Source organism: Onychomys torridus, chromosome 12 (genome assembly GCF_903995425.1).
Source record: "Onychomys torridus chromosome 12, mOncTor1.1, whole genome shotgun sequence".
In the NCBI taxonomy this organism is placed as follows: Eukaryota; Metazoa; Chordata; class Mammalia; order Rodentia; family Cricetidae; genus Onychomys; species Onychomys torridus.
In genome coordinates, this window is record NC_050454.1 from 68,869,502 (window position 1) to 68,882,832 (window position 13,331).

General features: G+C 43.0%; 1 protein-coding gene across 4 annotated transcripts in view; it reads right to left on the reverse strand.

The window, feature by feature from the left end:
- The window catches only part of Cryzl1 (crystallin zeta like 1), a 39,078-nt gene that overhangs the window by 23,604 nt on the left and 2,143 nt on the right, over positions 1-13,331 (reverse strand). For 2 of the 4 annotated variants that reach the window (XM_036203543.1, XM_036203541.1), the window contains exons 2-3: positions 4,064-4,135; positions 1,501-1,578 (exon numbers count right to left, since the gene is read on the reverse strand). The exons of 1 other annotated variant lie outside the window; for it this stretch is intronic. In XM_036203543.1, coding sequence (XP_036059436.1) covers positions 1,501-1,578; positions 4,064-4,129 — 144 coding nt within the window. In that variant the 5' untranslated portion in view covers positions 4,130-4,135. The remainder of the gene's footprint in view (positions 1-1,500; positions 1,579-4,063; positions 4,136-13,331) is intronic. One more of the 4 variants, XM_036203540.1, reaches the window with a different exon arrangement.

The following is a 13,331-nucleotide window of genomic DNA, read 5'->3' on the forward strand; positions in this document are numbered from 1 at the left end:
GTGCACAAAATATTCTTGTCTGTACTCCTTCCTGCTGCAGAGCGAATTGGCTCTTCCACACTGACTGACATGCTTCTAACCCTGATCCCCAATGTGACTATGCTTGGAGATAGAGACTTTAAGAAAGTAATTAACATTAAATGGAGCTGTATAGAGGACTGGGGACCTAGGGTGACAATGACACCAGGAGCAGGCACACACAGAGAAAAAGCCATGTGAGCAAGGTCATCTGCAAACCGTGAAGAACAGACCCTACTGCACACTGACTTTTCTTGGACTTTTTACCCTTCAAATCTGGGATAAAGTTTCAGTTGTTCAAGTCAAAAGACCAAACAAAACCACAATCAAACAAACAAATAGCAACAAAAGCCCAAGACAAAAACAGGAGAAAAATCCAGATCTGGAGGAACACACTTATAATCCAGTACCTGGGAGACTGAGGCAGGAGGACCGTGAATTTCAGGCCAGCCTGGGCTATACAGTGAGACCCTGTCTCACGACAAGACCCGAAACTACTTATCATGGCACATTTAACCATTTATTTACTATTATTGACTATTTATTTACCATTTGAAGAGTTTTTGTTTTTTAAGACAAGCTTTCCTGTGTGGCCCTGGCTGACTTGGAACCAGCTATGTAGACCAGACCTGCCTCAAAGTCTCAGAGGCCTCTGCCTCCTGGGTGCTGGGCTTAACGGCGTGTGCCACCGTGCCTGGGTCAAAGAACTTTTTTGTTTTGGTTTTTTGAGACAGGGTTTTTCTGTGTAGCCCTGGCTATCCTGGAACTCTGTAGATCAGGCTGGTCTTGAACTCACAGAGATCTGCTTGCCTCTGCCTCCCGAGTGCTGGGATTAAAGGCGTGTGCCACCAGTGCCTACAAGACACATATTTTTATGGCCAATAATAAAAGATAACTATGGGTGCTATGAGACTGGAAATCTGTGTTTATGAGACACAGAAAAATGACAAGAATACAAATCATATCTAAAAAATGTTAACTAGAAATGCCTACAACTCAGTAGTTGATAAACTGTTTCTAGTTTCTATTTTTATTGTATTTATAAAGGTAGTTTCTTCCTTTACCTACAGGACTTAATAACTATAAATTCTCAGACTCTTCCAAAATGAAGTTTATAAAATTTTTTTCACATAATCATATAAAACACAAATTAGACCATTTACTTTAATATAAAAAAATACAAGTGGGCCAGGTATAGTGATGCAGGCCTTTAATCCCAGCACTTGGGAGTCAGGGGCAGGCAGATCTCTGTGAGTTTGAGGCCAGCCTGGTCTACAAAGACAGCCCAGGGCAGTTAGGATTGTTACACAGAGAAATCCTCTCAAAAAACAAAACAAATATATATATATATGAAATACATATGAAAAATTTTTCTAGTTCAGTTCTTCTAAGGAAATAATTTCTTGACACTCAGAAATCAATTACTACTATACATTAAACATCCTCTGAAAGTTTCACTGGCCACAATAAAAGCACCAATACCTTTGTGTTTACGGGGCTCAGAGCACAAGCTTTAACTTGAAGTCTCACAAAGTTATCGTCTGTAACAGGGGGAGTCTCCTAGAATCAAATAACAAACCATGCGTTACACACTCCTCTGAGACCATTTGCTCACCTTGTGAACACATCTATAGCTAACTGAAAGACGAAACTGGTACCGATCTTATGATTATCCTAAGTTTAAAAGGTACAAATAATTATCTAATAATGAAAAAAGAAGAAAAATAGGAGTGTAATTTTAAAAAAGCTTCGCTATCTTTATTTTAAAAGCATCCAAAGACCAACATGGATGAATATAGAAACCACAGAGTAGAATGACAAATTCTGTATTTCAACCTAAACAATTCAAACTGTCAGATCTTCAAAGTACATATACAACAAACAGCCTTTAATAAAGTCTGGACTTTTCCTCATGCTATGAATGAAATGCTTCAAGGTTACTCGTCCACCTGTTTTCTAACATCTACTCCAGAAGCTTCAGCAAATGCCACAGTATTTTGCTGTCAAAACACTAACATAGTAGATTTCACTACCTCTTACACTACAGCTCTATAAAGCAACAAGGCCAAAGATACTCCAAACTCATAGATATCGCATCATCCCCCCAGATGAAGTGTGTCCCCAGTGACACACAGACCGCTCTTGCACACCCCCATGTCCCATGAAGGATCACTGGGTTTTACTTGCTGCACACATCTGGGAGTGTCTTTACTAAATCTGGGATCTGTTGTTCAGTGATACCGACGAAGACAGTAATGTTGATGAATTTGTTAATTATACCTAGAGACAAGTTTTACTGAAATGCATTCAAACCTTAGATTTTCCTTACTCGGGGTAAGGGTGATCTGTCTGAGGCATAGGCCTAGACTCCCGATCTAAATCACTGTGGAGTTAAGGAAAGACAAGAGAGGAAAAACACATCCTGTTCCTGATCCAGAAACAGTTATCACAGTCATTAAAAGCTTAAAGAATGAGGGAAGCTTAGGAAGTGCCTAAATTTGTGTAGAAAATAAGGTTTTTTTCTCTGTCTCTTCCATTTAACAATACAGATAGTTTCTATCACGTGGCTACAACCTGAAAACTTGCTTTCTTATAGTATTCACAGTGAGTTTTCTTTGCTGCTGGGGATCAAACTTTTTTCTTTTTTTTAAACATTTACTTATCTATTTAATGAATGAGTACTCTATCGGCATGCAAACCTTTATGCCAGAAGAAGGCGCCAGATCTCATTACAGATGGTTGTGAGCCACCGTGTGTTGCTGGGAATTGAACTCAGGACCTCTGGAAGAGGAGCCAGTGCTCTTAACCACTAAGCCATCTCTCCAGCCCTGGGGATCAAACTTAATTGTTCTGTGAATGCTCGGCGTGTGCCACTGAGCTCCACCCTGCTCAGCTGGGTTCATTTGTGACATGCAGGCTTGGGGCTTGTCTGCTTTCCCAGTACCTTTCACAGCACAGCCAATATAGCACCTCCCTTTGAAAGGTACTTTATTTTTAAAAATTATGTGTACATATAAATGTGGGTTTGTGCACATGAGTGCAGTGCCATGGAGGCCCGAGAGGACACTGGGCCCTCTGCAGCTGGACTTCCAGGTGGTGATGAGCTGCCTGACATGGGCACTGTGAACCACACTTGGGTCTGTGCTCATAACTGCTGACCATGTCTCAGCCCCATAGCAATTCTTCTAAAACTACAGGTACACTATAGTATGAGTCTCCATTTTCACATAAAGTCAAAGGAAAGTAACATGGGGGAGACAGCTTCAGCTTTCACTCACTTAGTTGCACTTAAAATAACTAATAATACATTTAAAAGTGAGCCTGGGGTACCTGGATGGCTCTAGCAGGTGAAGGTACTTGTCCATAAGCCTGGTAACTGGAGTGTGGTTCCTGGAACTCATGTAAAGCTAAGAGACCGACTCCAAACACTTGTCCTATGACTTATGTGTCGTGGCATGTGTACCACCCCATCTCTGTCTGTCTCTGTCTCTGTCTGTCTCTTTCTCTCACACACTTTTTTTTTTCAGAGCTGAGGACCAAAACCCAGGACCTTGTGCTTGCCATGCAAGTGTTCTACCACTGAGCTAAATCCCCACCCCCACCCCCAACACACACACACTTTTAACATGCATCCTTACTGTAACTGTTAGTGCTAATAGTGTTAACTAGATAAAATGTAGGATCACTTGGAGACAGGGCTCTGAGTGTGCCTGTGGGAAGGACCTGGTTGCACATAAAGAAATGAGAAGACTAATGCCCGGTAGGTGGCGCCGTTCTATGGCTGGTCCTGGACTGGGTGAGAAAGGGAGCTGGACAGCAGCTTGCACCCTTGCTCCGGATGCAATGGGCTAGGCTGTCTCTCCCGCTGCTGTGACTGCCCTGTTATGGTAGACTCTAACCTGGACCTGAGAGTTAAAGAAGTCCTTTCTCCTCTAAGTTGCTTTTGCCTGAGCATTTTATCATAGCAACCAAAGCCAAACAAAGGCAATTATACATGGAAAGATATTATTTTGTCTCATTTAATGATGAAATAATTTATTCATACCCTTTCTTGAAATAGAAATGTTATTTCTTCATTTGTGGAACTCTGTTGAAAATACAAGCCCTTCATAGTTACCTATAACAAACAAACAAATACAAGTTAAAAAAGAAAGCAGTCTTCTTAAGGGCTGGAGATAGCTCAGTGGTTAGGAGAACATACTGCTTTCAGGGCACCCAGGGACCCAGGGACTCAGGTTCATTCCTAGGACCCGTATGGCAGCCCACAACCATCTTTAACTCCAGTCCAGGAGATCTGAGGCCTTCTTCTGGCCTCCTTGGGCACCAGGCATGCACATGGTACACATGCAGGTCAAACACCCATACACATAAAGCAATGATTTAAGCAAGTTTTAAAAATTAAGTAAGTAAATAAATAAAGTCTATTTAAAAATGAAAATAAATGGGAAAAATTGTCCAGACAAGGAAAAAAGGCAACTGTAAATGTAACCCTCAATCAAGTTCAGACAGTTCTTCTTCCATAAAACTATCAGGAGGCCATGTCAGAAGCGCTGGCGCATGCCTGGGATCCCAATACTATGGCAGGAGAGGCTGGATGATCCAGAGTTGAAGGCCAACCTGGGCTACACTGTCTCACAAGTAGAGGGGGAGACAGAGATGGATAGCAATGGTCTAGGATAGTACTATCACAGGTGCTTTCTGAAGGGCCAGGTTTCAGGCACAGTGGCACAGGCTGGCTCCTGCATTCAGTAGGCTGAAGGAGAACTGCGAGCTTGAAGCTAGCCTGGGCTACATAGTCAGATGTTGTCTTAAAAGGAAAAAAAAAGGGGGGGGATTTCACTTTCCTATTCAATAATATATGTATTTAAAACAGACCAACAAAAAGGTCTTACAGTGGGCAGACAGGCAGGCCCAAACTGTTCAAAGGTAACTTTAAAATGCTTTCTCACACTTAAAGAGGTGAGACTGCACGGCCAAGACACTGGCTGAAACTGTGACCGCTGCTCTTCTGGGGCAGCCTTGTTTTTATAAGTCTACTGTATATTCACACTGACCCCAAACTCAGGCTCCTTCTGCCCAGCCTTCTAAAGTTTGGATTACAGTGGTATGCCCCCATGTCCAAATCCTATAAGCCTTTTTAGTTTTGATCTTTAATTACGCTTTTAAAGATTTCTTTATTTTATGTGTGTGAGTGTTTTGGCTGAAGATATGTATGTGTATTGTGTGTGTGCCTTGGGCCTGGAGAGGCTAGAAGAGAGCCCCCGGAAGTGGAGTCACAGATGGTTGTGAGCCACCGTGTGGGGGCCGGGAATCAAACAGCCAGTGCTCTTTATGGCTGAGCCATCTCTCCATCCCCCCTTTTATTTTGTAATGAAAAAGGGTTTTGGTTTCAATATACATTTGTGGTATATATTTCTGTGTAAGGGTGGACATGCACGCATTTGGAGGCCAGACACTGACATTGGGTGCTTTCCTCTTTCCATTTACTTATATTTTTGGAGACATGGTCTCACTATAAAGCACTGGCTGGCTTTGAAATCAGAGATCCACTTGCTTCTGCTCCATGAGTACTGGGATCGAAGGTTTGAGCTGTCATGTCTGGTCACCTTATTTTTCTGAGACAGGTTCTCTCTTCAAACCTGGAGCTCACCAATGCATCTAGATTGGATGGCCAATGAGTACCCTTGTGCTGAATAGTTTCATGTCAACTTGAAACAAGCTAGTCACTGGAGAGGAGGGAACCTCAAATAAGAAATTGCTTCTGACCTACAAGTGGAGCAAAGTATCATTAGGACTTGATATGCAGTGTTTTGGTTGATACTCTTGAGAGGCCTACCCTTTTTCTGAAGGGAAACAGAGGAGGAATGGATCTGGGGTGAGAAGAGGTGAGGGGAAGGAGGAGGGAGGGAAACTGCAGTTGGGATGTAATAATATAAGAGAGAACTGAAAAAACGGAATTGCTTCCACAACGTGGGGCTGTAAGTAATACCATAGGGCACTTTCTTAATGAGTGATGGATGGGGGAGGGCCCTGCCCACTGTGGGTGATGCCATCCCTGGGCTGGTGGTCCTGGGATCTATAAGAAAGCAGGCTGAGCAAGCCATGGGGAGCAAGCCAGTGAGGACCACCCCTCCATGGCCTCTGCATCAGCTCCTGCCTCCAGGTTCCTGCCCTGCTTGAGTTCCTGCCCTCACTGCTTTTGATGATGACATGTTACATGAAACTGTGAGTGAAATAACCCCTCTCCTCCCCAAGTTGCTTCTGGTCATGGTGTTTCATCACAGCAGAGTAACCCTGACACCCCTACCCCTTAGATCCTCCTGTCTCCATCTCTCTGGTGCTGGAGTTACAGGCCTGGTGGCCATGTCTAGCTTGTTTACATGGGTGTTATAGACCCAAACTTGGGTCTTAATACTTGCGAAGGAATCACTGAACCCCCAGGTCCTCTATAACACCCCTTGCATGTGATGTGGTTTGTGTACATGTATGTATGTTTGCATGTGTGTGTGTATGTGTGAGGACAGAGGATGACACTGGGTATCTTCCTCAATGGCTCTTATCTTGTATACTGAGACCAGGTCTCTCACTTGAATCCAGAGCTCACCAATTGGCTTGGCCTGGAGAGTTAGCTTGCTCTAGGACTCAGGGTAGCTGCCATGCCCACCTGGCATTCTGTGAGTGCTAGGGACCCACACTCCAGTCCTCACTCTGGGACGGAGTGGACTTTGTCCACTGAGTCATCTTCCAGTCTTTTTAAACACAAGCATTCCCAGTGGCTTATATCCTGGGAAGTTCTTAAAGTGTCTCTAAGGCTTCCACAGGTTTGTGTCTGTCTATCTGTCTGTCCGTCTGTCTCTTTCTTTCTTTGAACTCTATATCCCATGTGGGCCCAGAACTCACTAGGTAACCCAGATTGGCCTTGAATTACCAGTAATTCTAATTCCTTGGCATCTAGAGCGATAGAGTTACAGGTGTGAGCCTCCATGCCCAGACTGTTTACTTTACAGAAATATACACTACACAGAGAAGTCCATGTAGGAGAGCCTGTCCAATCAGAAGCAAATATGCTCAGGGCCAGTGGGAGCAGCCACATCTGGAACTTCTGAAGCTCTACATACCTCTGCTGGGTTATGATCTTCTTTCCTCTTCCCCAGGATCTGAAACAGCCTGAATTTTAAGACAAATTAGCTCCATTTGAGGTAGGAATGAGATCACGCTGCTTTACATTTACGTAATTTCTCCCAGTGTGATGTTTTGGGGCCTCACTCACACGGTGGCTGGTAGCTGTGGTCTATGCTCTCTCACTGCTGTGTATCACTGCATTGTATGAATGTTTCCAGTTCCATGTTGGAAGTTTCCAGCTTGGGGCTATTACAAATGGCCATGTTCAGAACACTTCTGTAGACACTTTTTGCATTTATTATATGCATGCGCCCCCATCCACTTAGGGAGGCATCTTAAAGGGATTAAGAGTCACCCAAGAGCTCATATTACCAGCTGGGTTGGAACCTTGATGGTCATTCCTTTGAATTGTCCCAGTCTTTAATGGTTTTTATTGAGCTGCTGACATGATACACTCACCCAGAACTACAATGCTTTATCCTGTAGGACTGACTATTCAGAACTTGCTGATAGATCTGTTGTTTAAATCTGCAGGTCCCAAAGCAAAACAAAACAACAACAAAAAACCCAAAACAACAACAAAAAGTGGTAGCTCATCTAGAAATTACTGGAATTTCCAAGTGGACAATAGCAGACTATCAAGGACAAGAGGCCCAGGGACCTGCATAGATTCCCTGCCCACGGAACCAGCTCTGAGTGTCAGGGCCTCTGTGGACCTAAATGGATCCCGAGAAAAGAGTTGTATCAAGTAGCTGAGTGATGGTTACTGCTTGGTAGGTAAATAATCAAATGCAGAAACCAGCTGCAAACACACATGTAAGACATGGAGCTATGTATCGGGCGGGCATCAACAATTCATAAAACAGTGAAAAACATGGCCCAGCAGGCCTATACCAGCATCAGTGTGTTAGACTGAAGGGGCGAACCTGAATGCAGACACAGCATGCCTTTCCCACATCAGATTTTGGCTTCTGCCTGGCTGTCTAGGCTCTCTAAATGCATACTGCTCTTCCTAGTCTACCTTTTCCACCCCGTGTTTCAGCACAAACTTGTTTGATCATCTCAGTATGACTTAACACTACAACTATGCTATCATAGGGTTTCTAGGCATAGCCTATTCCTTGAGAGAATGCTGCACTAGCCCACTGATGCTGCTGAGTAAATAAAGTCCAGATCTAACTCCCTCCTCCAGAATAGCTAATGCACGCTAGGTAATGGACCCCATCTGTCCACACTTTAGATTACTGTTATTTTATTTACTTATTAAGGAGGGAGCTTTCCCAGCTATTGCCTGGATGCGCCAATTCCTTCACCACTCTTCAGCTTTGAGACAAGGTCTTGACTTGTTGCCTAGCCTGGCCTTGAACTCTGGATTTCCTGGCTTCCTCCTGTGTACTGGGGTTACAGGTGTGCACCACATGCCCAGTAATACCCATTATTAAATAAACAAAACTCTGCTCCTATTTAGACTAGACCTACTAGGGTTGCCTTTTCTAGGAGTGGAACTCAGGGTGTTCTATACTAACTAAAACCCTGAGTTCAAAACACCTCCCTTTGTAGCTCTAGAGGCCATTGTTTCCTATTGAATCTTTGATGTGTGGCCTGGGTCAGCAGTCGTGTGGACCTTAAAGTATGAGTTAATTTCAAAGACCTGGGGGAATAATTATGTACTCCCTAGAATCTTCTCAAGTGCGTGCGTGCGTGCGTGCGTGTGTGCGTGTGTGTGTGTGTGTGTGTGTGTGTGTGTGTGTGTGTTGTTTTTGTTTTTTGAGACAGGGTTTCTCTGTGTAGCCCTGTCTGTCCTGGAACTTGTTCTGTAGACCAAGCTAGCCTTAGAGATCCATCTGTCTCTGCCTCCTGAGTGCTTGGATTAAAAGTGTTTGCCACCACAGTCCCAGAAAAGGAAAAGATGTGTTTTAAAAAATACTTAATTTTTATTTTAAATTATGTGTAAGTGTGAACTGGCAAGATGGTTTAGCAAGTCTAAGCATCCGCTGTCAAGCATGACAAGTTCAGTCCTATAGCCCCACGGTGGAGGGAGAGAACTGATTCTCCCAAATTGTCCTCTGACCTGCATATGCACATGTAGCACACCTACACACAATAAGTAAGCATATGTGATTTACAAATTATGTGTATGCATGTTTGCACATGTGCATGAAATGCCACAGAGGACAGAAGAGGTCCTGGATCCTCTGGAGCTGGAGTCACAGGCAGTGGGAGTCACCCTGATGTGACTGATGTGTGCTGGGAATGGAACTTGGGTCCTCTGCAAGAGTAGGATGCACTTGTCACGGCTGAGCCATCTTTGAGCCTGAGAAAGGCGGCTTGTGGTTTTGTTTGGGTTTGTCTTTCAAAGGTAGATAAATGGAAATCAAAATCAGGATTCTACCACCTTCTCTGCCCCCTCAAAAAATAAGAATTCTGAGCTTTTAGCACTAAAAATATTGTAGAATGGTGATATTCAAGGCCCACTTGGCTTCTTAGGCATTGGCCCAGGTTAACAAAAGACTTGAATTCACTAATAAAATTTTTACTGAACTTAAAGATATTTGAACATATAAAATGCACATGTGATAAAATTAGAAGTTAAAGATGAGTGTGTACCTTGACATTTCCAAGAATGTTATAATTTGACAATTATATGACCTGATATAAACTTTGCTAACTCAAAAAAGTGCTACATAATTTACTAATTTATTTCTTTATTTGCTGTGCTGGAGACTAAACCTCATAAATGGTATCTAAGTGTGGTTGGTACCACTAAGCCACATCTCTAGCATAATAATTAAAACTTTTCATGTGCTTTTCTTTGAAACAAAGTCTTCCTGTGTAGCCCAAGCTATCACTGAACTGACTATATAGCCTTAGCTGGCCTTAAACACCTGATCTACCACATCTGCCTTATAAAGCTTTCGATGACATCAACTATGTTTAGAACGGTAGGGGCTGGGGAGATGGCTCATCAGTAAAGCTGAGGACCCAGGTTCAATTCCCAGCACCCACATTACAGTTCACAATAGTCTGAAACTTCAGTCCTAGAGGATGCAGTGCTCCACATATACAGACCTACATTCTAGCAAAACACCCAGATACATAAAATAAAATAATGATAATAATTTTAAAAATTTTTAAAAAGGTAGGTAGGGAGGCTGAGATATCCTGTGAGAAGCATACAGAGCTGACATTTTTACAATTATATTAGAACTGAAAAAAAATCCATAAATGAATATTATTTTAGCAGTATTTTAAATGTTTATAAAGTCACATATTAAACATGCTAAATCTTCTGAAAATTAGAAAGGATATTGACTTAAGATTCAGCTATGCAAACAGAGAGACACCTTGGCATACATTAAACACCAAACTGTAAGTACTTCAAGCAAGCACTTCAAATGGAGGGAGGGCTCTGCCAGAGGAATTCTTCAGAGCCAAGAGGGGCTGCCAATGGTTGTGTTTTGTTGTGACAGCAACATGAACTACACTGGCTCGTCTTCTGCTACACTCTACTCCCCAAGGGGCTCATCTGTTAATGATTGTAAATAAACCTCTGCACATTAGCCCTTACCTACACTTTTAGGACAAAAGTGCCAAGTATCTGATCAACAGGCCAATAGACATGGAACTGGAAGTCCATTACAGGATGGGCAGAGGAGATGGCCTGAGTGTCTTCATCCTGGCCAGGTCATAGAAAGTCCAGCAAATAATTAAAAACTTAAAAAAAAAAAAGTTGTTTTGTTTTGTTTGTTTACTTTTTGAGACAGAGTCTCTCTATGTAGCCCTGGCTGTCCTGGAACTTGCCATGTAGAAGAAGAGGCTGGCCTGGAACTCACAGAGATCCACTTGCCTCCATTTCCAGAATGCTGGGATTAAAGGGGTGCCACCGCATTTGGCAAGGTTTACTTGCAGTAGGGAGTATGCCATAAGCAGGAGCTTATGGAGGCCAGAAGGCACTGCATCACCTGAGAGCTGTAAGCTGCCATGCAGGTGCTGGGAATCGAACCTAATACTTCACAAAAAACAGTCAGTGAACTTAACCACTGAGCTCTTTCCAGGCCCCAGTAAGAATATTTCATTTGTACATTTTAGTATTTACTAGACAGAGTCTAGCTATAAAGCCCTCGATGGCCTGGAATTCTCTATGTTGACCAGGTTGGACTTGAATTTGCAAAGATCTTCTATGTGTTGGGATCATCGGCCTGTGTCATCACACTTGGCTTTAATTTAAATTTAAAAAAGAAAAATGAAGTTATGTGGTCCTTATCCCTTAAACGGGCTGGGTACAGTTATAGTGATTCAAGCATCAGGTGAGTGGGACAGGAAACCAGAAGGCTTTTGAGGTCTCTTCTAGTTATGACAATTTCTTTTATTATTATTGTTATCGTTAATTTTTTGAGATAGGGTCTCATGTAACCCAGGCTAGTTCCAAACGTGCTACATAGCCAAGAATGACCTTGAACTCTTGTACCTTCCGTCTTCATCTCCCAAGTGCTGGGATTACAGGTATGTGCAATCAACCAGGCTGACAAGCTACAGCTCTGTGAATATTATCAAGTCATACTTGACTGACTTTATACATTGTGGCATAACTCCTACATTTTCTGCAACCTGAGAATTAAAGATAGATTGAGAGGCAGAAAAGTTATGTTAAGCAAACAAACAGTATGTGCTTAGAGATGTCAAACTGCTGCCTCATCTGTTCACAGCACGTGCCTATTGAGCAGGGAGGCACCCATCAAACCCCGGTTTGTTAAATCAGAAGAGGAAATGTTAATGCTTTCTCCCATCATCCACCATGAGACCTAGCCAGTAAGCTGATTTTCACTTAAGAGTGTAGGACTTCAGGGCTGGAGAGGTAACTCAGTGGTTAAGAGCACTGGCTCTTCCAGAGGACTTAAGTTCAATTCCCAGCAACCACATGGTGGCTCACAACCATTTCTAACTCCAGTTCCAGGGGATCTGATGCTCTTTCTGGCACCTGAGGGCACTAGACACGAATGTGGTACATTAAAATACACATGGGCAAACACCCATACACCTAAGATAAAGAGTGCCTGGGACTCGTTACATTAGATCCTAGGGAAGGGGCCAATACAGTAAGGGGTGGGAGGGCTCGGCTGGCAAGGTGGGAGGTCATTATCTCGCAGACTGTTAGTGAGTGTACGGCCATTTTCTATGGCGTGCTCCAGAACCACAGAAACCTGACCTCTCTTTTAGCTTTCTGATTAGTGTCCTAGCTTCTCACATGTGCTCCTGGGGTCCCAGGGAGGAAGTGTTGCAAATGAAGAGAGGTGAGGAGTGAGACAGACCACTGAGCATCTTCCCTAATCGGTCAACCTTTCTCCCTCTAGTCCAGTAAGAAAATCTCTGCCTATTAATATTACAGCAATCTGTAAATGATGACTTAACTCGCCAGTTCTTGATAGGGTCCTGAGGAAACATTTAGATGTGAAATACAAATTACGATTTCAGTGTCTACTACCAATGAGAGAGGAGGTTTTTGGTGATCTTCCCTCAGAAAGCCCACCTCCCTTCCTGGGAGTGCCAGCTCTATTACTACTTTGTATCTAATTTAGAGACATGAATTTCCTACATCTCTCCTCCTGGTGGCTGCCAGGATGTTCACCTAACCTATACTATGTTTTTCTCTGAAATTCTAATAAAATTGTTCTCGAGCTTTCTGTTGGGGGAAAAATTGAAAGAGGAAACAATCTCATGAAGTCTATCATAATATCATAAAAAGGAAGAAAATTACTTTGAGAAATAGTATATTTTTTCATGTATATTTAGAGTTCTCAGCTCAGTGTCACAGTAGGTCCACAAAAGGTACACAGTTAGCCATCTGCCCTGGGGAGGCTGAGGCCAGCCAGCCTGGACTATGTATTGAGACAGGAAGAATTAGCACAAACACAACCAGGAAACACTATGTCCATGGCCCTTATTTCTTTTTGACTGTTTGAGACAGTCTCATTAAGATTTCTAGACTGGCCCTGAACTGCCAATCCTCATGCCTCAGTCATGAGGACTAAGTGGGATTCCAGGCCTGTGCCAGTAGGTGGAAAACACTGTGGTCCCATAGTGAACCATTATATGAGTACCCAAGCTTTTCCCAGCTTCCAGAGAGGCATACAACAACTCAAGACTCATTCTCTTTCTTGTCCAGAGGGTCAAGAATATCCTTCAACCCAGAG